The following is a 24,228-nucleotide window of genomic DNA, read 5'->3' as shown; positions in this document are numbered from 1 at the left end:
CCCAAGGGCCCAGCGAGTTCAAAGGTATTTCTAAAGAAACCGCAGAATTTTGGAGTCGGAAGAGGCAGCAGATCGCCGGCGAGACCTCCTCTCTTGGCAGGCGACTCAGCGGCTGGCTGGAGGCTCCGGGGGGCCGCTGGGGGCTGCGACCCGGGCCCAGCTCGCTGCAGCGCTACTCAGTGCTGGCGCTCCTTGTAGGTCTTTCTTGAAAACAACGCAATTCTCACAGGCAGAGGGAAGGCTCCAAGAAGAGGTGGTCCCAGCCTGCGTCCCAGGGCAGTGCACATCTGCCCTCCGGGCACCTTGGCTGAACAGTGGTCACCCCAAGAGCGAGGGAGCGGCTCTGGCTGGACCTGGGGGGGGGCACCACCTGGGGGGCCCACTGCCGGGTTGGCGGGGGAGTGCCGGGGGCCCAGGCTGCTCCCATCACATTCTGTAGATACAGGTAAAGACACAGGCCACCTGCTCAGATGGGACTTTGATTTTGAACTGACCGCTGTCCAGTTTCTGTATGATGAACCGAGCCAGCCGCTAAGACCACGCGCCTCTGGTGGGAGGGGAGGGGAGGGGAGGGGAGGGGAGGGGAGAGGTGAGGAGGGGAGGGGAGGGTCACGTCAGAAGTGGGTTCTTGGGTTTGAAGCCACCGCACACCCGAGGGCCTTGAGGCCTCCACTCCGTGGGGGCCCGTCTGACCCTGACCTGGAATGACGGGCGGCCGCAGGCAGCTGTGCTCCCCTTGCGCCCCCAGCCAGGGTGGGACAGACACCAGGAGAGTTCGCCGTTGGGACGCAAACAGCTGGGTGTTCGGCGCTGTCTCGGGAGGGATTCCACCTGGAATCCAGGGCCCAGGAAACGGCTTCTCCAGAGGAATGGAGACCCGGGCTGTAACGTGTGTTGACCTGTGATTCTTCCCCTCGGGCTCCAAGAAATCGCTCCCCTGTTCACAGCACCTGAGCGACAATGCCTGCTTCCTGTCCTCGCCTCAGCGCTCACTGGCTGTGTGACCTCAGGCAAACCGCCTAGCCTCCCCGTGTCCCAGTTTCCTCACCTGTGAAACCAACCTCATGGTTCTTGTGGGGACTCAACAAGGTCTCATGCTCAGAACCAGCCTTCGGCACGGCCTGGCACATTATTAGCTATTAGTATTTATTCAGCATCTGGTGGTCCACACGTACCGTTCCTAGAAGCCGGGAATGACCGTTGAGGACGACCAGCCGGGCCCTGACCTCCCCGTGCCCATGGTCCGGCCCAGAGCCGTTGGGTGTTTTGGGGAATGAGAGCTGCCGGGCAGGGGCCTCCCTGGTGAGATGCTCCAGATCTGAGGGCACCTTTCGCCGGGCCTTGTGAGGGAAAGCGCAGGCCCAGAGGGGCTAACGCTTCCAAGCGGACAGAGCTCCCGGCAGGACAGAGGGGAAAAATCGGAAAGATGGCCCTGGCCCGGAGCTCGCCAGCGGCGTTCTGCAGGTACGCGCATCTCGAACCTTCGACGTGCCTGCCGCCACCGGCGTTCTGCCTCGGAAGCAAGCGGTGCAAGGCTGGGCGGTCTGTGTGGGCAGAAACGCCAGTCAGAGGCCGAGGCCCCGAGGGAAGCCACCATTCACGTGCGGCCGCCTTTACCTCTCGTCACACCGCCCCACAAGCCCACGGTTGCTGAGACGCGGGCGTCGTGACTGAGGTTCTCACGGGACCCATCCAGGGGCCGGCTGTTCAGATGCATCCCCGGGGTTTGCGTGGTGGCTTCTGCCGGGCTGAGGTCCGAGCTCTGCCCTGGGAAGGAAGCAGCCGCCAGGGGTCAACGCTCCCTGTGCCACTCCTGTGACCTTGGCAAACCGCTAACCTTCTCCCGCCGCATGTTCCTACTGTGAGACCCGGGAAAGCACCACATGCTGCCCCCCCCCCCCCCCCCCCCCCCGTCACGGGGCTGCCGCGTGTGCGTCACGGTAACAGAGGGTGGGCACACACCCGGCAAGGGCCCTGGGACAGCGAGCCGCACATGGTCCGTAGACTGCGAGGGGCGAGCCCCAGCCTCTGGCGCCCCCCGCGGTGCCCGTCCGTCTGTTTGAACCATTGGGTCGGATGGACACGCCCACCAGGAGGGGACACAGGCCAGGCTGTTCCGGAACCCCGACTGTGAGCCCCCACGGGTGCAAACCGTGTCCCCCTCTCCCCCTGCTGCCAGGTCAGCTCCATGCGGTCCCAGGAAGCTCCGGACGCCCCCAGGGAGGCTTCTCTGCCCACGGGAGAACTCTCTGGGGGACTCACCGTGTGCCCTTCTAATGAGTGCTTTAGGTTGATTATGGCTTGAAAATTAATAATAGAAATGCTGTATTCTGACCAGACTCTACTCTTACCTTATTTTATAATATTTTTATTTTTTCAAGTTTTATTTTTGAGAGAGAGAGAGAGAGAGAGAGAGAGAGAGAGAGAGAGAGAGAAAGGGTGGAGGAGAGGCAGAGAGAGAGGGAGAGCGAGAGCCCCAGGCAGGCTCTGCGCTGTCAGCACAGAGCCTGATGCGGGGCTCGATCCCATGAACCGGGAGATCGTGACCTGAGCCGAGATCGAGTCGGACGCTCAACTGACTAAGTCACCCAGGAGCCCCTCCTTACTGTTACTTTAACACCAAAATTTCCTAAGGACAATTGAGCTTCTCTTTAAGAGACAAGATGCGGACTGTGACCTGACTCACATGATGTGGCCAGGGCCAGGCCCAGGACCCCACGCGGTGCAGACAGCAAGCCCTCAGCACAGCCGTCTGGCTCCCACGCCCTCCCCAGACTGGCCTCTGGGTGACACGCTGTTCATCTGAAAGTCTCATCTACACCAAAAAGGGTGATCCAAGTGACACGGAGGCCCGTGGAGGCGTGAGCCCCCGACCCCTTAGGCCGCGGTCCAGCCGTGGGCACGGGGGGTGGGGTGGGGGCACAAGCCTTCATTTAACATGTACTGTGAGGTTTACCGCACTAGTTTCCGCCACACGGAGCCGGGTCAGACCAGAGCACTTCCCGGCTGTTAGCGGCCTCCGTTTACTCTCAGACTCACGTGGGGCCCACGTAGGACAAACAGACACTCAGACAAGCACCGGTCACAGGAACACTCCGTGAGTACCGTTCTGCTGAGGGTAAAATACAGGCCTGGGGCTGTCTGTGGGGGGCACCGTCCGCGCGCAGGGTGCCAACGACGCCCAGGGCAGGCTGCAGGCGCGCTCCGGAAGCAGCCGGGGCCCGGCCCAGTGTGTCTCTGGTTTCTCTCATTTGCGACCCGGCAAGTTCCCCGGGTCAGGCTGCGGATGCCACAGAAGGGAAGTGGGCGCAGACGCAGGCTCACGGACGACGTTGGCGACGGTGGCGAACTCCGCGATGTCACGATGCCTTTGCCCTCCGGAACGCGGCACCCACTCAGGGACCCGGGCATTCCTGCGCCCAGCACGGCCCTGCCCTGAGCACAGGAGGTGTCTCTCCCAGACGCGTCTTCGCTGGAAAAGGTTGTGCCGTACCTTCCGGACCCTTCGTCAGAAAGTAAAACCCTTATGATGTTTAAGATCCAGACCAACTCCACTTCGGGTTTTAAATTGCCACTTTAATGAACATGATCCTGGGTGTTCATCGCGACCACCGTGAGTTTATAAGACAATTACAGTCTTTCTGGAGGAGTTCATGTGATTCAGCGGCCAAGAGGCAGTGAATTATGAAGGAAAAAGAAGGGCGGGTCTAATCAAATGAATCTCTTGGTCACAGACCCACACGTGGGGCCACCCAGCAGTCATCGCATGACTCCCTCCAGACGGCTCCTTACTCGGCCGTCCTCGGCCCGCTCACGCCGCCCAGCGCCGTGTGCCCGAGACCCGGGCCTGCCCAGTGCTGAGTCCTCTGCACGCGTGGTGTGCACCCTCTCGACCCAGACAGCTCCCTGAAGGTCCACGGATCACCCCCGGGAGCTTCACCGAGTCTGTTTTCTTTTCTCATCCGATGCCTACTGTTTAGCAGACAAGAAAACGCCAATGCCAGCGGGAGTTAAAGACTGGTCTTCCAGGGAGCAAAGGGGGAAGTCACTCATTCGGGACCGCGATGTTCCTCATTTTCAGGACGTCCACCTCTGGAGAGGGGTCCTTCCGGAGAGATCTACTCAGTCGGCATATCTGCCCTGTACCTTCTTAGCGGTCTGCCCTCTGAACCTAGGTGTGCGGAAGGTTCTCGGGGAAAACAGAGGTAAACCAGTGCGCCTTCCTGAGGGGAAGGAGGCACACGGTGGCAAGAAGACGACAGACACGGCTTCGCAGGTGATCTCCACAGCGGTCACTGTAGATGGTCAGTGAGCCTCTGCCCTTGGGAAGCACGTACCCTGGACCACCAGTGTCGCAGGGGAAGTCCCACGGCAGAAAGACAAACCCATCGGCGCTGGAGAACACGGGCCCGGGGCGAGCGAACCCCAGTGTGCGGTCGCAACCCGGGGCCGACGGCAAGGTCCACGGGCCCGGATCACTGCAGCCTGAATCTGGGGTGACGACAGGGCAGCACAGAGCTGGCAGGGCTGACGGAGGGAGCACGCGGACGAGGCACTGGCACGGACCGGACGTGGGGCCACACGGCTCCCCGCAGAGGCTCCTTCTCGGGGGAGCAGAGGAGGTCGGGACACCAGGTCAGGCCCCAGCGCCGCCCCGGCTGGACCACGGCACCACGGGCCACGCGGAACCCAGTGTGACGACCGACCACGGTCTTTGGCAAGGGGCACCCTTGCCGGAGAAACCAGAGTAACGCGACTCCTAAAAAAGAAGAGTGTCTCAGTCCCTGGACTTAAGCGCTCGGTCCCAGAGTCAACACGAGAAGCCTGTGCCACACTGGTCAAGATATCCGAAAGGTTCCTGGTTTGTCAGGAAAGGCAGAACACGAGCGCCCGCACCCCCGTGCTCACAAACTCTTCAGATTCAAAACCTCGGCGTCTGTGGCGTGGGGCTGTCCCCAGCGTGTCCTGAGCCCACAGACACAGTGTCGTGGGGTGGTCCCGCCACTCATGCGCGCCTGAGGGCCCCTGGACCCCTCGAGCAGAGTCAGCACGGGGTTTGCTCAAGCCCAGAGAGCTCTACGTGTCAGGGTGGATCCTTGGGGTGCAGGGTGCCGGCTGAGGAGTCCCTGGGGTGCAGGGTGCGGGCTGAGGAACAGGCCTACACGGCGCGGGCTGACCCCGCGGCCATCACCTCCTGGAAGCGGCCTGCGTGCCGCTGCCCTTGCAGCTGAGGCCCTGGGCTACCTCTGTAGAGCCTCAAACTATTTTATACGTCTTTGTAACGCAATTTTGCAAGATAAGTTGAATAGGATCCTGGGGGCAGAAATCCATCCATACACATAATAATGCAAATGTCTCACTTCTCAAATCTTCATCTGATGGGGGAAAATTGCAGAGTGGGAATCACTCCGAGAGAAAGGACCTGTCATTCCCAAATTCCGCCAAAAGAAAGACCAAGACGACAAAGGCTTAAGAAAAACCTCTTTGTACCTTTCAAGGAACAATGGGAACAAAGCCTGAGTGTGTACACAGAGGACGGCTGGAGTCTTAGGGGTATTTGGAGAGCGTAATTTGTGGTAACAGGGCAGAACCGAGGAGGGGCGCACAAAGCCGCCGGGAAGGAGGGGCGTTCATTAGGGTGGGCCGCGGAGGGAGAGAGGCCAATTACCCCGGCCTGGATAAAACACTGAGAGAGCACGCTGAAAAGGGACCGGCCTCTCTGGGGAGGCACCCGATCTCCAGCTCGGAGGGCACCGCAGACCCGACAAACAGCAAAAACAAGGCGCACAAAGCACCCCCAAGGCGGCCTCGCGGGGACGGCGGCGGCGGGGGGGCGGGGGACGGGGCGGCTGCGAGCGGCCAGAAGGCTGCAGAGCCCGAGGGACAGGGAGGTCTTTATCGCAGACCCTCCGATCTGGAAGCAAAGCCAGGGAGAACCCGGGAGGGCAGGACGCACGGAGACAGGCCCCCCACCTGCCGGGGGAGAACGGGAGGCTTTTGTTTCGTTTTTCATTTTGCTCTTTTTCTCCCCCAAATGAAGCACGTATGACTTTTGTAACGAGAAAAGCCCGGACAAGGTGTGTTTTAAAATACATCCAATTCTCCACTCGATACGACGAAGCTAAGTGAAACGTTTAGAAAGTACGAGTGGGGAAGAGCATGGGAGGCAACATCCCAGGTTGTCAACGCGGCTGTAATGCGTCACTAAGGAAAAACAGCACGTAAAGCAAGACCACGTCTCGTGGAATCACCTCCGTCATGGGCTGCTGTTTCATCATAAGGCCGGATGTGACCTAGGAGGAGCTGCCTAGGCCTACATTCTGGGCCAGCCAGGCCGCCCGCAGACATGGCAACTCCGGACCTGGTTTGTGAGAGCTGTTTTACATAAATGTTCTCGCCATAAATGGAGTATCTGATTAGCACTGCGGGGGAGAGAGACACGGGCACCGTGCTCCCCCCGACATCCCGGGGCCCCCTGAGCCCCCTTGCAGCTGCGGGGGGACCGAGGGCCACGGCCGTCTCTGGGTGAGAACCGGAACCCCCCTCCCCGCACCCCCTCCGCGGAGTCAGAGCCAAGGCACATACCCCGTGGCCCTGTCCCTCGTCTCGGCCAGAGCCACACCGGTTCCCTGGATGGAGTGCCCGGTCCCCAGGCCAGTCCACGTTACCTGGCGTGTGACATGTGGCTTGTCTTGGGGCACGGCCCTTGCCCCCTCCGGTGGACTGCTCGGGGATTTCGACCCGGGGTGGGGCATCACGCACACAGCCCGTCACACCCCACGGGAGGGACGTTTCTCCAGGGCAGACCCTACCTAGGTCGGGCTCCAGGGCTTCTGCAGGGCATCACTGACCCCGACCTCTAACTGGAGATCGGGGACCCCGTCCCCCAACCCCCACCGCTGACGCTCGCCCTGACCTCTGACCGGGCATCTGGGACCCCGTCCCCCAACCCCCACCGCTGACGCTCACCCTGACCTCTGACCGGGCATCTGGGACCCCGTCCCCCACCCCCGCCGCCTTTGCCCGAATAACCACGTGGGCTGCAGACCACGGCCCTCTGGCTGGACGTGCAGCTGTGTTACTTTCGGTGCCACTTTCCACAACAGTCGTAACCTAACCCAAACAGCTCCCTGGTACGCAGCGTTTACCGAGGAAAACTGAGTGATTTTGCCCCATTTTGCAAGATGTTTTCTCGAAATCAAACTTAAAGATACAGACACATTTTAACTCACAGGAGCGAAAATACGCTTCGACACGCTTCTGAATCCAGAAGGGTCTTGCAGGAGTCTGATGCAGGAAGGAAAACGGCCGCTTCCCTCGGCCGTCCGCCCCCAGCCCCAGAGCGGCGGCGGCGATAACCCCTCCCCTGCTCCTCGAGGCACACGGCACACCCCACACGTGGGCTCTGAGCAGTGGTGCCCCGTGCTGCTCTCCCCCTGGGTGTCGAGCACAGGCGGGGAGGCCGCAGCAAACGCTCGCCCACTGGGGCGCCCCGTCGGTGTCCGCTGCCCTGGGCCGCCCAGGAGCCGGAACTGGGTGCTGCTGCAGGAAGGGGGAGGCTGTGTGCTGGCCCTTGGAAGGCCCCGGAGAGAGCCCAAGAGCCTCATCCAGTTGGGGGACTCCTCCGGTCTCAGAAGCCGCAGGCGGCATGCAGACAGGTGCGGCCCCACACGCTCAACTTCGTCCAGACGTACGTGATGCGCCCAAATCCAAGCAGGCCGCGCCCCCCTTCTCAGGGGCTGCCCCTCCAAGGCACTCTCTCCCCTCGCTCGGCTCTTGATAAACATCAGACTGAAGTCAGGGAAGAGCCACGAAGATAAAAACAGAGGAAGGAAACACATCATTTCAATAAACGTCCCTGTACAGCCCAGTTAACCATGGTTCGCGCCGTGGCCGGGGGCTGGAACCCGGGATGTGGGAGACGGCCTGTCTGACGTGCGGTTCCCACACAACTGGCCGCCACTGCAGCCTGGAACAGCCCGCCAGGCCGCATCTGCATGGCAGATCAAAGGGCAGACACGAGCCCCAAACTTGTTGGGCCCCTGGAGCCTGTGACCCTCCCGCCACTAAGTTTCACAGGTTCCTGCGAGGCCAGCGACGGCTCCGGAGCTCACAGGTTCCGCCCGACCTCCGTGCGCAGAGCCAGTCTCCAGCGCCCTGAACACACGCTTCAAATGCAGACGATCTAGGGGCGCCTGGGTGGCTCAGTCGGTAAAGCGTCCGACTTCGGCTCAGGTCACGATCTCGAAGTCTGTGAGTTCGAGCCTCGCGTCGGGCTCTGTGCTGACAGTTCAGAGCCTGGAGCCTGTTTCGGATTCTGTGTCTCCCTCTCTCTGACCCTCCCCTGTTCATGCTTTGTCTCCCTCTGTCTCAAAAATAAATAAACGTTAAAAAAAAAAATTCAAATGCAGACCATCTGAATTCTCCAAGTCTGTCAAAACTAAACCCCAGGCCTCTTCGGAGTGGCCTGGGCCCACGTGGCCTAAGGGGTGAGCGGCCGTTTCCCACAAGAAACTCCTGGCACTTTCCTAACTTTCTTCTCGCTCCCAAGGTGATGAATTCTCGTCACTGGTTCATCGCCCTCCCCGCGTGGCTCTGTCCTGGGTGCTCCCCGTGGGGGCTCTATTCTGGATGCCGCCGTCACCGGCAATGGTCTGGGGTGCAGTCCACATGCTTCCCCCCAGCCGGCTGCTCCCACGCCGGGGCCCTGTGTCGGCTGGCTCTTACGGAGCACCAAACACCCCCCTGCAAGGTGAGGTGCGTTCACAACACGGATCTGGCAATCCAGGAGACCCCGGTGCTCCCCACATTCTCAGGAGGACCCGACCCGGAAGGAACCGCCCGCACCGGTGGGGAGGGAACTCCAGATGTGCGGACCAGTGACGACGGATAGCCACACACCCGGGGCCATGTCAGGGTGAAAGAAAGGGTCCGATGAAAGGGTCTCGGCATTGAAAGCACACAGGCCATCCTGGGCCGGGCGGGAAGGCTCGGTGAAGGTGTGGGGTCTGAGCAGGCTGACAGATGGGAATGATCTGGAAGGATAAAGCCGAGTGGGAGGGCTTTCAGCGTGAGGGGGGGCGGTCTGCACAAAGGTCCAGAGACAGAAAAGCACAGGGGATATTCCAGGGGCTGCGAGGAGCCGTCCGGAGACACAAAAGGTATTCACTCCTTCTTTTCTGCAGCGTCGCCTAATTAAGCCAAAGGGCAGGGCCCGGGGGGCGGGGGCAGGAGCGGTCACCCACGCAGCTGCCTCTGCACTTCGTCCTGGGGCCCAATTATTCCCTCTGAAGCTGCTCTGAATGGCGACCTCGCCGGGCGAGGCCAGAGGAGAGAGCTCCGAGGAGCCAGGGTCTGGTGGCTTTGCCGCGGCAGGCTGGGCCACCACCGCGAGCCCCGTCCTGTGTTGGCTTCACGTCTGTTTCCTCGGCCTCTGAGGCCCTGTGAGAGCTTCCGAGAGGCTGTCGTCCCCCCAAAGGGGACAGGTGCTGACCTCTGGAGGAACTCAACACTTCCAACGGCCCTCGTGTGATACCGGTGAGGGTGCCGTCCCATGACTCCGGAGCGAGGGCTGTGGGGCGGGCTCTGCACTGGGCAGGAGGTGCTGACAGGGTCCGGGGCACCGGGCCCTCGGGAGGCTGCCCGCCACGCACGGGGGGCCCCGCTCCGCCTTGCTGCCTGGTGTGGAGAACATCTGGGATCTGCAGACGTGCCCAGAAAACCCCCGGACACAGAGGCAGGGAGGCCACCGTCTGGAAGCACGGGACCTGAGGCCAGAAGACGACAGCTTCAAGCAGCCAAGAATCTGAGGTTTGGTCCCAGTTTCCCCTCGTGTCTTGGTGTCAAAGTTTGGGGCCACTGAACTCAGGGTTTTCATTCTTCTTGAACGTGGGAGAGGGTAGCAGCACCGAGGAGGGGAGACGGTCCCGAAACACAGAAACAGGGTAGACGTCCCTTCCAACTGGTTATTTGGTGTCATAAACCTGTATTTTGTTTCCCCTACTCAGGAAATCTTGGTTTCTGGTTAGAGGATAAGATTTTCGGATTTGTGGAAGGTGCGATCCTAGGAATACTCCTTTTTGGTTATTCTCCTGGTTCACCGTCTTCACAAAGAACGAAAGGGATAAAATGCTATCCTTACACAACAAATCCAAATGTTTAACTTTACTTAGAGAAGTTCAGTCCAGCTACGTTTGGTGCCGACTGCCTGTGCGGGTTTATCACCCAAACTCCTTAAACTGATTTCTGTCGAACGCCACGAGGTCAGTCCAAGTTTAAAGCTGTGTTTTCTGTTCACATTCTTCACACCCTGTACGGAATTACACGTGTTAAAACCTTGGCCTGACTGCTAATAGATTCACCTCGGAATCTCCCATTTCCTGTTTCCTGAATACTTGTGTGCCGGGGCACACACACCTACACCCAGATGCTTTTCCCTGGTTGCTTTATTTTCAAAAATTGAAGAAAATTTTTTTAATGTTTATTTATTTTTGAGCGAGAGCGCGCGCGCGCGCGCGCGAGAGAGAGAGAGAGAGAGAGAGAGAAAGACAGAGCACGAGCAGGGGAGGAGCAGAGACACAGGGAGACACAGAATCCAAAGCCCGCTCCAGGCTCTGAGCTGTCAGCACAGAGCCTGACATGGGGCTCAAACCCACGAACTGTGAGATCATGACCTGAGCCAAAGCCGGATGCTCAACCGACTGAGTCACCCAGTGCCCCTATTTTCAAATTTTAAATTAAAAATGTTTTGGGGGCGTCTGGGTGGCTCAGTCGGTTGAGCGTCCGACTTTGGCTCAGGTCATGATCTCACGGCTCGTGAATTCCATTCTCGCATCGGACTCTGTGCTATTAGCTCAGAGCCTGGAACCTGCTTCAGATTCTGTGTCTCCCTCTCTCTCTCTCTGCCCTTCCTCCATTCATGCTCTCTCTCTCTCTCAAAAATAAACAAACATTAAAAAATGTTTTACATTTTCTTTAAGAAAGGCAGACGGCCAGCAGCATGTTGTTCGGACATGTTTGGAGTCTTGGAACTGCACTGCCCCACGTGCTCCTGCAAATAGACCTTAGAGCTCGTCTGGAGGTCCCCACAGGGGGCACAGCCACTCATGTGCCTTGGACTCTTCATGTGCAGCTTCAGGAGGGACGCACGTGGAATGGTGAGGGAGGAAAGGGACGCCTGCCTCCGCAGCCAGATCGGCCGGGTCAACCTTGGTGATCCACGGGGTGGCCGATGTCGCGGCCCAGGCGCCCTCACGTCTTTATTTTTTACAACCAAAACTCTTGAGTGAATACTTTTCCCACCAGTCACCTTCCTAACTGGAGACCATTTGTGTGAATATGTCGTCCTTCCTTCCTAACAGAAACGATTCCATTCTTAATTATCAGCAATTCTCCCAAAGCAGAGAACCCCGATGGAGACTGAAATATTTTGAGCAATGAAGTTTAAGAATGACTAATTCGATGGAGAAGAGAAACCCAGTTATGTAGCTTTTCCGACGTAAGAGAGAACGTTGTTACCGTTAGCTTCCGTAGGAAATGGCTGTGATGCTGCCCAGACTTCAGCCAGGGTGGGAGGAGTGGAGCGGAGGGGCCTCGGTTGGGGGGGAGTGATGCTAACATAACATGGCGTCCTGCCCCCTGGCAGGACAGGCAGCCGAACCCGCAGGACTCTCGCCTCCGGGGGCTCTGCTGGCCGAGTAGTTTTCCTCTCGTGATCTTGAATGTTCCTCGTTTGACATTTGGAGATGACAGTCATCTGCCTGAGTCTCCTGGGTCTGATCGTGCATCTGCTGTTTGCAAAGCTCTCCCTGCTCGTAAACACACATCCTGTGTGCCTCTGAAGGCTCCAGTTAGCCTTCCCCGCCCCGCCCCCTGTGTAACTTCTTACCTTCCTCGTCGTTGGGGTGTGTGTGTGTGTGTGTGTGTGTGTGTGTGTGTGTGTGTATAAGAGCCGGGCTCGGCGACTTTTGACAGGCTCATGCACTGCACTGCACCTAATGCCCTCAGTGCGGGGCACGCTCCCTAAGGCCACCAAGGGCTTGGTCCCCTCGTGGCCAACACCAGCCTCCCGGTGCGGGCTCCGCTCAGCGCGCACCAGGCCGTTCCCAGGACAGACTTCCCACAGGCGGAGAGCCCGGCTCTGGTGGGAAAACGGCTTCCCAGAGCCGCCCCAGGCCTCTTCCCCCGCATCCACACACCGTCCCTCCTGGAGAGGAGGCAGGGAGGCATCGGGAGACCAGCCTCTCAGCTCTGGGCCTGCTGCTCTTCATGGTGGGCTCTCTCTCCTGCCCCTGCCCTCCGCCTCCCGCACCTGCCCTCCGCCTCCCGCACCTGCCCTCCGGAACGCCTTCCCCACCTCCTGCCATTTTGGTCTAGATCCCTGTTAAGTCCATCCTGCACACACCCCTTTCCTCTCGCAAGCTTCTGCTGGCGCCCACCTCACTCAGGGTAGCTCGGCATCCTCTCTGAGGACCCGGGCAGCACATCTCTGGGCACATGTGGCCCCGAGCACGACAGACCGCTCCCTGACGGAGGGTCCGCCACGCTGGCGTGTGGGGCGTGAGGCGGCCGGGGGGAGGGCAGTCCCCTTGGACCAGTCCACCCCGCACTGGCTCGTAGCTGAGGGAGGACTTGATCGCTCTCCGGTCCGGGAAGATGAGCGGAGAAGCCCTTCACAGAGGCCAGTGGGACCCTCTCTTCGCACCTGCGCGTCCTCTAACCGACTTCACGAAACGTGCTGAGGCTTACAGAAATCTGCACCTCGCCAGACGCACATGCTTTGTTTGCAGATCGGGTGTCTTAGGTTTTGGTTGAGACAATGTGCCCGCTTGGGGCGCCTAGGGGCTCAGCCGGTCGAGCATTGGATTTCGGCTCAGGCCATGATCTTGTGGTTCGTGAGTTCGAGCCCCGCGTTGGGCTCTGTGCTGGCAGCGAGGAACCTGCTTTGGATCCTCTGCCCCCACCCCTGCTTGTGCGCTCTGTCTCTCAAAAATAAATAACATTAAAAAAATAAAAAGAAAAGAAACTGTGTGCACCTGTGTGAATCGGGGCCTGGAGGAGGGGGCAGCCCGTGCACAGGAACGCGTGATGAATACACGTCTGGAAAGGGAGGGACGCACCAGAAGCGGGCGGTTCAGCTGGGCCCACGGCCACCAGCAGACCTGTGTCAGCGCCTACGATCACAAAGAGCTTCCCCTCCATAGAACTGAGATGCATTTGTACTTCCGTGACCTTCTCTGACCTTCAACAGCCCAGTGAGGAGCATACAGCTCCTTCTAGCCCATTCTGTGGGTGAGGTGCCAAGAGGTACGAGGCCAGAGAAATGGAAGTATTGTGTGTGGTCTCTATTTTCCATGTTCAAATATTGGGAAGAAGAGATTTTTAACACGGGGGGGTGGGCCGTGAACCACGGGAGTGGGAGGGCATGCTGCACGCAGCTCCCCCCACCCCTCTGGGGCTGCCCTCGACACAGGGAGGCTGGCCTGGCCCCCTGAGGACACACGTGTCCCCAGAGTAAGCTCGTGGGCACTGGCCCTGTCTGCAGTGTGGTCACTAAGGATGACCCCTGCTCTACAGGCCTGAACCTGTGCGGTCTGTCAGCACAGTGACGGGGACACCCCGGGCCCGGCTCGTTCTCTCTCAAGGACGTGCTCCCCCATCCGTCCGTGCATCCGGCCTTCATGAGCCTGACCTCAGCGTCATGACTTGTGGCCTTGTCACTACGATTGCTTCCTGTGGTTTTAGGACAAACTCCTTGTCTAGGAGAAGTCGGGAACTGAGCAGAGAAGTGAATTTGACCACTCCTGAAGCCCCCGGGCACCTCACACCACGAAGAGAGGGGCAGGGGCTCTGGAAGCTTCTGCCCTGTCCTGCGAGCGAGTGCTCCCTGGCCCCAGGACCTACTCCGTGCCGCGGGAGTACTTGCCTGGGGCCTCAGTGCTACAAATTGCCCTCACCTGGCCCTTCCACCGCCAGCCACAGGACCTGGGACAGAGCACAGCTCGCCTGATGCTGACTTTCCTGACGTGGCCGCACAGAGTGACCTGGGGGTCCCGTGTGGCTTTCAGAGCACCTCCGTGGGCACTGCCGGGTGACTGGCCAGTGGCCGGTGGCCGACGGGGGATGACCGGGGAGCCTCCCAAGCGCGCAGGGGGCCCCTGCCGTGCGGAAGCACGCTCTCTGACAGGAAGCCGCGTTCAAGCAGATAGGAGGTGCCGTCAGCAGCCGCCACCCAGACTGGCCCTCGCTCGGCAGCCACGCAAGGAGCCACGCAAGGACACGCACCCTCCCCTGCAGGCCTCCGAGGCACGCCCTTCCGTGGCGGCCGCGGACGGAACAACAGCACCCAGCAGGTCCGCGGTGGCCGGGCAGGAACGGGACACGGCAGAGGCGAAGCTAACGCTCCCCGCCCCTCCCTCGTCCTTCCTTCCTTAAGAGACAGTTATCCAAGTAACATCCAGATCGACTACCAGGCTACAAGCATGAAAATAAAACACAGCAACACAGTTACGAGAAGAAGCCGTGGAACCCAGGCCCCGGGACCCCCAGCATCAGCCAGCCCGAGCCTTCGTCTTCCAGCATCTCCCTGAGTGGTCTGTTATTTTCAATTAAGTCTGATCTAATTATTATCGTTTGATCAAGGGAGGTGGCTTGCTGCGTTAGGACAGCAACATGCCTCACTTTTGTGTTTAGATATGTTTTTGGCAATCTTTCCAGCCTTCCGCCTCCTCTAGATTTATTTCCAAATCTCAGGAGCTATTTTTGAGGAAACACGTTGCACAGAAACTGGAGAATGGGCATGTAGCCGCGGCTTGTGGGAACTGCATATTTGAAAATTTAAGACCGAAGAGAAAAATGCACTACAAAGTCACGCCTTACTGAACCATGTTCAGACCCGGAGTGGAAAGTATGTAGAAGATCTAAGCCGAGCTCGTCGGCCCGCGTACTGATTGTTTGAAATCGAGTGCACATACAAGTAGACGCACGTTCTCGAAATGCTCAGGACGGACAGATTTCTTTGCTCTTGGCAGGGCAGAAGCCTGTGGGTTTTCCTAGGTCTGTGGCGTGGCTGTGTCGGGAGGCAGGTGACATTTGGTGCTTTTGGGAAACAATACAGCACCTGCGGTGAAGCCTGGGCCTGTTCCTGGGGCTGTGGAGCACAGCACGCCGGGACAAGGCCTCACCCTCCCACCGCACGAAACGCCAACTCAGTATGTACAGAGCTTCTGGAGAATTCTACCTACAGACACAGGTGTAGATAGCTGCTTCCTGCAAGGGCAAACTTCGCAAAACTCCAATTCTCAGGCTTGACTGATTAGGAAAAATGTGAGGTCTTTAACATGATTTTAGGCAACTCGCCCATTTCTGAAGCAGGATAGATTTCACCTGCTGGGAAGTCGCAAAAAAAAGTTATACTGATGTGAAAACTTAAACGTAAAGCCAAGAAAAGCCGTTCTAAGAGACATCGTTGACAGAACAGGCGACTTTAGGAGCTCGTGGTGGGGACCAGGCAAACCTCAGGGGACTCACTGTTGTCTACCTGAATCGGAAAACGCTTCTCTAGCTGGTGAGTGCCGATTACGAAAGATTAAACCGCCGTGGAAAAAGAAAGACCCCCCAATTCAAAGCCCGGGAGAAAAATCACACCCCCTCTGTGAGCGCCTGGCTCTCCCTTGTCCAGAGGTGGGAAGTTAGGACGCGTCCGGGCCACGGGCCCCTCAGCCTGAGCGGAGGGAGCCCCCCGACAGCAGCGGCCACAACACACCTCATGTCACACTCCCATAACCACCCGCGAGTGGGATGCGCCCCCGGGGCCGTGTCCAGGCCGCCCACACCCAAACGCACTCTTGCCTCTGGCTCCAAAGGCCTCCAAGTAACAAGGAAACCTGGGTGTTGTGAAATAAACCATCAAAAGAGGCTTGCGGGAAACTCCGCCGGGGTCCGTGCCCTCGAGTGGGGTGGGAGCGTGGGCCGGTGGGCTGCCGAACTGGCTGCTCCAAGGTGATCAGAGCCTCAGAGAAATGGATGCGACACTCAAAGACGCTCAGAGGGAAAAAGCCGGGGAACGTCTACTAATCACCTAACGATTTCTCTCTGCACAGTGTTGCCCAAGTGCCTTCCACGGAAACAGGACACCCACGTGAGGAGGGGCCCCAGCGCCGTGGGTTCCACCTCCTTCCACGTGAACCAGGCGCTGCTACCCTGAGTGACCACGTGTCGTGAGTGGGTGCACAGGCATTCCCGCCATGTATATGTTACATGTTGACAGGCCAACGCGGGGAAAGAAAGAACAAAAGTAAAGAAATTACCTTTCCAGATAACAAAGCACAGACTTAATCCAAACATACTATGGTTTCCACATCGAGAAGAAGAAGTAACATCTACTAAAACAACCGGGAAAAGTTTGGTGACCATTAAAAAAAATGACCTTCCCAAACAGATTTCAGTTACTCTGGAAGTTCTTCCAAAGTTTGAGGAAATTAAAGTTTGACAGATCGTTTGGTAAGACTGATCTCTTGGTAAGTGTTGAAGCGTGAGAGTCTATCCAGAAAGATTTGATTTTCCAATGGGTAAAGCAAACAAAAATCTCACCCACATACACATCTGTAAACTAAGCTTTAAGATGCTGACTCCGTCTACGAAATAGTTCCATTCCGAGGAAGAAAAGGAAAAATTTTTAAACGTGTCTGCATTAGGATCTAATAATGCAAAGTACTCACTGTTTGAAACAGTGTGAAGAAAAGCCCACTGATGATTCAGGAACACTCCATGAACACACTGTAACCCAAAGCCCCGAATCATGAGTTATGAGCACACAGGTCTCTGCACGGACCGCCAGCAGCCTGGGAGGGCAGACAGCACAAGGGTGAGTTGTGAGGGCTCACGTGGACCACGGCTGCGTGGGGGCCTTCCCGCTCCAGGTATCTTGCAATGAGGCCACTGCCGTGCCGTGTAACTGGGGACACGTGGATTCTCCTCTCAGGCTCTCCGGGAAGAAGAAATCCCAGTCCAGAGGCCACCAGTGCCTCGGCTGGAACAGACCCCCCGAACCCCATCCTTCACTGCTGGCCGAAGGCTCCCTGTGTTCTGACGAGGACACTGACTTCGTCCATCGGAAGGGTCACGTCACCCTGTGTTCTGACGAGGACACCGACTCTGTCCGTCGGAAGGGTCATGTCATATGCCAACGCTGATAAAACTTGCTACATTGCCACCCGCCACTCCTCATTCCCAGGTCAGTTACTTCTAACCTCACGCACACTTTCTTCCGGAAAAATTATAACAATGATTATTTCCATCGTCCCCAAGAGATAAGGTATGATATCAAATCGCTCAGTTTTCCTCGTCCAGTGATGGGACTTAGGGGAGGTTTATCCAAACTTCCCTTCCACTGTAGGGTTAACCGCGTGCAGAAGGCCAACGATGCAAAAATAAGAAAGCATCAAAGCAGCTTTTCCTGAAATCGTTTTATGTTTGCGATACTTTGGACAACTTCTCAGACAGACGTTTGCGTTCAAAGGGGGTCTCAGGGGTCGCTCTAGAAAACCCAGGTTTAGTGCGGACGCATTAATGAGCTAACTCTTGCCTCATTCACAAATGTAAACCCCCTCTATTGGTAGCTATGCTTTTCAGAGCTGGTGATACATGAGTCAGCTAAATCTAGAGGGAAAAGTCGTGAAACCCCATCCCCGTGTGCTGAGTCCTGCCCTGCTAACCACAAACCACAACAACACAGCTGCTCAAACAGCAGCACCTTCTCCCCGGCGAACAGGCCACTTCGGGACGATGTCCACGTTTACTCAGAGGCCTTCCCTAAAACGTATACTGGCGCGGCAACAAAACCAAGCCCATCAGAAAATCTTTACAATAATTTCATTTCCAAATTTCCCTAGATCACATCTTTAAAGGAAAAGTTTTTTCCCCTTTTTATTAATCTGGATTGAAGAAAAGTACACATTTCATTTATTGTCTGGATTACAGATTCTTATTAAACAAACCAGAGCTCATTATAAAATCAATATCAACTTAACCACCATGTCCCCAGGAGGAACAACAAAAAGGTCACTCCAAGAAATTCAAACAATTTTCCTGCTGGAAGGGCATGATTTTAATTACAGATACTATTAATTAGAGCTGTCACTGGCAAGATTTTTTTTCTGTTAATTATCGGAAACTCAGTTCTCAGTGTGCAATTTCAACCTGCGTTTTTGCCAAACTTAGTCATTTCTGCATGCAAGCCCAACCTTTCCGTTCTATCCATATTTTATATTTGAATTTCAAAGTGTATCAAAGGATGCCGTGCTTTCTAAAAATCCACCCCTGTGTGATCTCCCGTCTCTTGCACACAGAACAGAACTGGTGTGATAATTTATTTATGTCCCGGCACAGACCTGGCCATCCTACACCGATGGTCTTGCTCAATAGAATTTCTGGATAAATTCTTACTAGTTTATGTGACATTTTTTCCTAGGCTTCTTCTTCAAACGTGGTTTTTCTTTTGCTTTGAAGCAGAGCCGTGCGCTGGGGCTGAAATGTCACCTCCCACACATTTGAAGTTGCCATTTCTTTATAAGAGACTATCATGCTGACCAGCCTTGTGACCTCCTCCAGAAAACCGGAGCGTTTCTCCCCCGTTCAGGGACAACACCAGGAATTTTGAAATGGTGGTGGCGCGGGGAGGTGGGAAGCTATCTCCTGGTCTCTTTTAAGCATAGTGATTTTAGAAACTCATCCCAGCTGCTTCCATGGGCCAGCGTCAGGGCAGCCCAAGGAGCAAAATCAGGCAGCACGGGCCAGTCCTAGAGGGCACCCAGGGGGCCAGCTTGGGCGGGGGAGGGCGGTTCTAGAAAGAGCAGGAGAGCCCCCCGTATGACTGTCATGACAGGAGAGTAACATTCAACTTATACACGATTGTAAATATGATGCGTCGTACAGAAGACAGACATATTCCACAGCACAATCATGTCACTAGACAAAACAAAGCATCTCGTCCAGTGGGAGGGAATCTTCCACAAATACATATTGAATGAATTTTTAAAAGGATGATTAAATGTTTTACCTTCCCAAATGGGAAAATATACTTAGAGTTAAATACCATTTTACGTTAAAAGGAATCCAACGCCCCAACTAGTTCCTACCGTGGGCTCGTATGCTGTTACAACCGAAGGCACATTTTCATTACAGGACATTACTGAATATGAAGCGTATGGTACGGCACGTCCAAACATTCTGTGAATTTTCTACCAGCCCGTGTGGTCTGAACCTGCCTTCCTGACATTCTCTTTGGCTTCTGACTTGTCTCCAGGTGGGTTTGGGACGTCCCCCGTGTTACCCGCGGGAGGCCGCCCCCCTGGCTCTCAAGGGGACGTCTTTGGTTTACTTCCCACTTATCGGCATTAGATTTCACTTTATCCAAATAATAGCAGAGGGCAGCAACGGTTCAGGTCAAAGGATCCTTTCATATGAGACCCCGAGAAGTCGACAATTTAAGCGACGTCTTCAAAAACCCACACAGCCAACGTATCTCGCGACTTGGGCATTTTTTCATTAATAGTGGCCAAACTAAGAAAGACAAAGAAAGATACATAATTCATGTTGCTTACTTCTTCCACATTTCCATTGAGCAACCTGCTTTCACAGCTAACTGAGACCAGCCGAGAACAGAGTAAGATTAACACAAAGCAGTAAAACTGTGGTTACAAGGGACTGATGCGAACGCTAGTGAGGAGTTTCCAACCGTCCTCCTAAAAGAACCCAAACTGTGGGTGAGGGAGCCGCTGGGCGTGGGGAAGGGCCTCAGGCAGCTAACTGATCTGTGTGTCCAGTGGGTGAACGGAGCCCCTACCTGGTAGGCGGCCGTGGCGTCCGGGCCCGGGTGGTCCCCTGGTCCCGACAGCTTGTCCTGCAGCCTGGCGCGGGAGGTGTGGCGGAGGCAGTAGATGGCACCGGAGGCCAGGAGGACCCCCACCATGGCCACGACGGAGACCAGCGTGAGCACAATGAACGGGGTCGAGTCCCCTTGCTTTGCGCGGCGTGGAGGGAGCTTTAGTTTGCTTTTCTGCAGGACAGGAGAGAAGGAGTGTGTTAGTGGCCAGCAAACAGGACCTCCTGGAAACCACCCTTTCCCAGCGGATCCAAAACGTGACAGCTCAGCGCAGCGGGGTGTGGGCCCTGCCCCAGCGGGAGGGCCTTCCAGAACAGCACCCCCAAGCAAGGAGGGAAGTTATGTCTAATTCGCATCTTAAGGATTGCAGCGTTTTCAAAAGGAAACTCAGAGGCATCACTTTTATTCTTAAAACCACCGATTTTCAAAACGTAAGGACGTGAACTCTTCGGCCCGCATCCCTTGTCCAGACAAGGGTGAGAGAAATAGTTTATCCAGAGCACGCACCACAAATGTTTCGGCGGGGGGGGGGGTCCTGGGGCACAGAGACGTCAAACAACCCTACAGCGCACAGCAGAAAAGAGGGGCAGGATCTCTGAAAGTTTCACCTCAACCTTCCCGGAGACACAGCAGGGGCGGTGCCTGCGAGGACAGTTGGCGAGGCATCCCCACCGACCTGGGACCCTCCGTGCGCGCCCGCGGGACACAGACCCGCCGCCGCGCCCCTCACGCTTTTCCTGGGAAGGAGCTGCGGGGCGCTGGGGAGGCCAGGGTCCAGGAGGCCGCCTCCCGGCGGTGTGGAAAATGGGGAGACAAAGCATCAGAGTCCCACTGTCTGGGGGGCAGGCTTTGGGCGCATCTCTCCGGAGTCCCCTCCGGGCTCAAGGAGCGTGGTGCTCGCGGGGCAGCCTCGTCCTCAGTCAGGTGCAGTGGCCGCGGTGAGAAGCGGCTCCGGCCAGCACGCCCCCCACCACCACCCGGGCAATGAATGGAAACGCACGCCCCCGCCTCGGTCCCGGTTGCTACAAGATGAGAACAATTAGCAAACTCCTTTCCACCACCTAATTTCGCGTGGTAACAAAATGGATTTTTCCCCATGAATGCCTGGCCGGCCTATTCATTATCTCTCTTCTATTAGTAATTTTCTGCTCCGCATTCAGCCTCCCACCTCCTCATTTCCTCCCGTCTCCGAGTGTACACAGGGCCTCTTATGTCAGGCCGGGCCATTTTTATCTTGTAATCATAAAGGCCACCAAAGCAATTATCGCCGGTCTTGACTGGAAAAGCTGGTCATTAATTAGCCTCCTTTTGCCTTCGGTGCCGCGGATTAGCTGGTGCCGGGACTGAGTTAATGGAAACGCGGGTTAAATGAGAAAAGACGCCGAATTTTCTTGCCTGGACGCCCGGCTCCGAGGAGGACGGCGAGGCTGGCAACCGGCGGGGAGGCACACGGAGGGTGGGGAGGGCGGGGAGGGGGCCGGGGAGGGGGGAGCGCGCAGGGGGAGGGACCCGGAGGGGCGGGGGCGCAGGAGGGGCGCGCGAGGGGCTGGAGCGGCCGTCCCGCGGTCTCCTCTCCCCCCACCCCCCCCCCTCCCCGGCGCGGACCCCTCCCCTCCGTCCCGCTCGCCCCTCCCTCCGCGCCGGCACCGCTGCCTCGGGGAGGCTCTCGCTCCTGGAGCAGCGGACCCACCCCCGCCGCCCGCGCTCCCTCCGCACCCCTGTCCCCGCCCCGCGCGGGGCGAGAGCCGCAGCCCCATAAATAAACCGGAGGACCCCACCCGGCGCGGCGCGGCCCAGCGGGGCGGGAGGGACCGCGACCTCCCCGGCGCGGCGCGCAGGTCAGCGCCCCTGGGCGCCCGCGAGGCTCCGGGCCGGGGTCTCCGTCCCCTGACTGCGTCCCGCGGCTGGAGCGGCCTCCCCCTCGCGGCGGCCCCTCCGCCCCTGAAAGAGGCCTTGCCCGCACCTCGGTGGGGGGCGTTTCCAGGAGCACCGCTCGCTCCCCCCCCGCGCCCCCCGCGGGACCGCCTCGCCTCGGCAGACCGAGCCGGGACAACAAAGGAGGCGGCGCGGCCGAAGGAGGGGCGTCCGGCCGTCCCCCCGCCCGGGCCTGGCCCGCCCGGCCTTCACTACGCGTCCCCCAACCCCGCCCTCCGTGCCGGCGACTGTGGGTCCCCGCGTTTGCGCTTAGTCCAAGCTCCCGCGCGGGGGAATCCCGCCCAGGCCTCGGGAGGACCCCTCGCGCCCACGTGGTTGACGGCGCCCGGGAACGGGGACTTCCTGAACCTTCCTGCCTGGCGGCGTGAAGCGCACACGCGTGTGGTGGCCAGCTGGCTCCAGAGGACGCGCCGCGCCTCGAGGTGTGGCGCGCGCGTCGGTGCGCACCCGACGGACGGTCGCACGCGCGCCAGGGGCCAAGGGCCGGACTGTGGGTGCAGGCGGTCGGGGACGCGAGGTGCCGCTGCGCAGGGCGCTCGCCGGGGAACCGGCGCAGAGGCGGCCCGGTTGTCACTCGGTTCCAGGTGAGAGGCCATGCAGGCAGGCGCGGCGCCCACACGTTCTCCTGGCCCAGGCCTCGGGCGAGGGAGAGGTCGCACCGAAGCTCTTTTCAAGGAGGCAGAGTGGCCCGAACACCGCCGCCCCCGGCCGGCTGGGTTCCTGCCCCAGGAAACCGACGGTCACCGTGACCCACGATGCGCTCGGCACGCGCGGGTAGTGGAACAGTGCCTCTTTCGCGGCGCGCGTGGAGTGGACTCAAAGGTCAAAGAAAAATGTCAAGGAGAGTGACTGCTCCCAGAGCTGAGGTCCTTCCTCTCCGGATCCCGCTCTCCCTCCTCCCAGCTGCCCAGCCCCCGCTGGGTCCCAGGTGCTGCTGGAGGAGAAGGGATGCAGGGGAGGGAAAAGGACGTGACCCGGTGCCCACTGAGTCCCATTTTCTATGGTCTCTTCTGGTTCCAAGCTGCGTTGGAACCTTCTCCCGCGGAGAAGGGCCACCGCGGTCCCAGGCTGGGAGGGAGGCGCCCAGACGTACCTCCCGCAGCCTATCCGCAATCCCAATCCTGCAGCCAGGGGAGGGGTGGGTGAGGCTGAGGACTCCCGAGCTTGGGCGTGGGGGAGAAGAGGGTGTGACCCAGAGGAGGACTGCGGTGGTAGGGCCGACGGACCCGCCGCGCTTCTGACGCTGAGGTCGCCGGACCCTAGAGCCGGGCTGGGAACGTCCCTCCAGGCGGCCCGGGGGGAGGGGGGGGGGTGCATCTCAGCCAGAGCCCGAAAAATCACTCTTCCTCGCTCCCCCCCGCCCCCAGTGGTTCCGACCTACCCAGCGCCCGGCCGGAGGGTCGAGCGGGAGGAAAAACTGTTGCCGGCTGCAAGTCAGGTCTTAAGAAACCCGGAAGAAACTAAAATTTATGGACATTAAAAAATAAAATTAGACCAGGTGAATTCCTTCCTCGGCATAGTGACTGGGGTTTAAAATCTTCGTGATTATTTTATTTTCTTTCTTTTTGTGGAATTAAGAAAACAAACAAAACTTCCAATCCCTGCTAACCAAGAGCTTTAAGAGAAAAAAAAAAAAAAAAGAAAGAGCGTGGTATCTGCTTAAAAGTGAGTTTGAGCCAGGGCCCCGCTGCAGGTGTGACCAGGGCGGGGGGCCTCAGCCCCTCCCCCCCTGGGTCCCTGCTCCCCAAGGCCGAGCGACTTGAACCCGTCTGCGATCCCCCAATTTTGTCCTGGGCCCCGCCGAGAGCCCACGACTAATTAGAGGCATCCTGTCAGTCTTGACTGGAAATTGAAAGAAAATAATGTTTAAATATTTATGACTTGGACAGACACGTACAGTCAGGCATCTTTTAGAAGCAGAACCCCTCCTTCCGGGTGGCGGCAGAGAGAGGCGCACAAGGGGCCGGGATGGCTGTGGGCCCTGGGATGCGGGGTCACACACACAAACGCTGAATGCTGAGTTTCAGGTGCAGGAGAAGTACGAGGTTTAAAAAAATAATCAGGAATAATTAAGGCAACTTTACATCAGGTTAGATGTGTCTTGACTGCACAACCATTTCCACCTGCAGCTCCTTGAATTTGGAATGTAAAATATTGCAAACGCTGTGATTTGAAATAAATGTGACCAGAGGCAATTTGTGGGTCGCTCTTGGAAATCGGAATCTACAGACGTTGTCCTGACCTACTTAAACTATTTTGATCTGCGCTTGTGAGTGGAGGTGCATGGGGCTTCCTTTGCATGATCTTCTGAGCCATTTATGGCAAAATATCTTCAAAACTTTTTTTCTTTAGCTGTCCATGTGGTGAGCTTAAAAGAAAAGAAGAGAAAAAAAGAGAACATTTTATACCCA

General features: G+C 57.8%; 1 protein-coding gene across 6 annotated transcripts in view; it reads right to left on the bottom strand.

Annotated features, from left to right (window-relative positions):
- Positions 1-24,228, bottom strand: part of PTPRN2 (protein tyrosine phosphatase receptor type N2) — an 831,667-nt gene that overhangs the window by 85,719 nt on the left and 721,720 nt on the right. For all 6 annotated transcript variants that reach the window (XM_058723632.1, XM_058723627.1, XM_058723630.1 and 3 more), the window contains one exon: positions 19,844-20,056. In XM_058723632.1, coding sequence (XP_058579615.1) covers positions 19,844-20,056 — 213 coding nt within the window. The remainder of the gene's footprint in view (positions 1-19,843; positions 20,057-24,228) is intronic.

The sequence above is a fragment of the Neofelis nebulosa genome, chromosome 4 (genome assembly GCF_028018385.1).
Source record: "Neofelis nebulosa isolate mNeoNeb1 chromosome 4, mNeoNeb1.pri, whole genome shotgun sequence".
NCBI lineage: Eukaryota > Metazoa > Chordata > Mammalia > Carnivora > Felidae > Neofelis > Neofelis nebulosa.
Note: the sequence above shows the minus strand (reverse complement) of the source record. Positions and strands in the feature narration are given on the sequence as shown.